This window comes from Cyprinodon variegatus, unplaced genomic scaffold (genome assembly GCF_000732505.1).
Source record: "Cyprinodon variegatus isolate N-32 unplaced genomic scaffold, C_variegatus-1.0 Scaffold459, whole genome shotgun sequence".
Taxonomy (NCBI): Eukaryota; Metazoa; Chordata; class Actinopteri; order Cyprinodontiformes; family Cyprinodontidae; genus Cyprinodon; species Cyprinodon variegatus.
Genome location: NW_015150912.1, coordinates 568,227 through 570,180, shown reverse-complemented (window position 1 = coordinate 570,180; position 1,954 = coordinate 568,227). Strand labels below are relative to the sequence as shown.

General features: G+C 45.1%; 1 protein-coding gene across 2 annotated transcripts in view; it reads right to left on the bottom strand.

Moving 5' to 3' along the window:
- LOC107094044 (peroxisome proliferator-activated receptor alpha-like) overlaps window positions 1–1,954 on the bottom strand; it is a 36,081-nt gene that overhangs the window by 25,645 nt on the left and 8,482 nt on the right. For both annotated transcript variants that reach the window (XM_015389442.1, XM_015389441.1), the window contains exon 2: window positions 1,223–1,383. In XM_015389442.1, coding sequence (XP_015244928.1) covers window positions 1,223–1,383 — 161 coding nt within the window. The remainder of the gene's footprint in view (window positions 1–1,222; window positions 1,384–1,954) is intronic.

Sequence of the window (1,954 nt, the reverse complement as noted above, 5' to 3'; positions counted from 1 at the left end):
CAAACCTTTTTCCATGTCCATTTGGAAAGCTTGAGTTTCATCCATTTGCAGCTCTGCAGTCAGGGCACAGCAGGGGTTCTTTGTCAGGAGAGTTCTTCTCTCCAGTCTGGCTCCATAAGTTCTGAAACTCAACAGAAATGTGTTGCAAAAGGTCTGTTTTTGCAGCAGTTTGGTTCTGAAAGGTTCTGACCTATCCTTGATGGTTCTGGGGATCTGGTTCCAGCTTTGAGCGTATGAGCAGAAGAGACCAGGAGCAGAAGGAGGCAAAAGAGGCAGAAACTTGTGTGCTCTGTGATTTTGTCTGTCCTCAGACAGAGGTAGGGTGGTGGTTTTTGGTCACACCTCTGTGACTTGCCTGTGGAGGCCTTGGCTAAAACGGGGATTATTGCAGAGATTCCACAGCTGATTCCACATCATTATGTCAACATGAAATATGGACACTGGTTCCCAATGTCCAAAAGTATGATCATGGCATATGGCGCAACACTTTTGTAAGGAACTGAGACACAAATAACTTCACAAGTAAGTATTTACATAAAGTAAAACTTTGACTGCACAACTACTCTTTTATTTACTGAAACTTCTTTTAAAATGCACACAAATAAAGAAAGGTCAAACAAAACATAGAACTGTCTCACCACAAGAAGGGTTCAAAAACACTTGCTTATTTCAAAGAGTTTCGTTCGATCTTTTTGTTCTTCAATGAGGCTCGCACAGTGCCAGAGTGGGTAGCAATGCTGTCTTGCAGCAAGAAGGTTCCAGGTTTGATTCCTGACCTGGGGTCTTTTTGCATGGAGTTTGCATTTTCTCCCTGTGCATTCTCTCCGGGTACTGTGACTTCCTCCCTCATTCCAAAAATGATTATTGTTAGGTTAATTGGCTTTTCTAAATTCCCCTTAGCTGTGATTATGTGCGTTTGTCCTGTTTGTTCCTGTGTTGCCCTGGGAAGGACTGGTGACCTTTCCAGGATGTATTCTGCCTCTCGCCCATTGACAGGTGGGCACCAGCACCCCTTGCCACCTCAGCAGGGATAAGTGTGACAGAAAATGGATGGATGGATGCTCTTCGATGAGACTAGTAAGCAATTAACTGAGAAATTAGCAGGCAACCATGTAGATACATTAACTTGTTACTGGACGCACTGATATCTGATTGGTCAGGGATCGTTTTCTAACATTTGTAATGGTCAAGTATTCACCAGCAGCAATGTAGATGAACTCACCTTGCAGCCCTCACAGGCGTGAACTCCGTAGTGATACCCTGATGCTCGGTCAGAACACACGCGACACTCCAGATTGAGTGACGAAGAGGAAGATGAGAGCTCCTCCTGGGTTGCAGCCATGCCGAAAAGAGAGGACGGGCTTGACGCTGGTGTCAGAGCATCTGTATAACACAAACAGTAAATGTGTTACCGCATTACAGCACAGATGCAAGAAGATTTTTCAATGAATAGTGCAGTTTCTACCGCATTTACCAACATGCCTGCAGGTCATTAAAGATGTGTTAGACAACAAGATCTTCAGCAGTTAACATGAAGGCTTTTGAGAAAAGGCTTTGAATCCTGAGGTTGTGAGTTCGATCCCCCACTCCTACAGACTGCCACTCTGGCTCCCTGAGCAAGTACCCTAACCCCACACTGCTCCCCGGGCGCCGCACAGTTGCAGCCCACTGCTCCCCAAGGGGAGGGGTTAAATGCAGAGAAGTAAATTCCCTTTGGGATTATTAGAGTATATAAAATACTAACATTCTTTTTTATATAAATAAAATAACCCATTTTACATAACATTGTCGTCTCTGATGAGGCCCACCACTGTGGTGTCGTCTGCAAACTTCACGATGTGATTGGTGGTGAACCTGGGGACGCAGTCGTGTGTCATCAAGTTGAACAGCCCATCAGATGCTGTGGGATGATGGTGTTGAAAGCTGAACTGAAGTCCAGGAACAGCATCCGCAC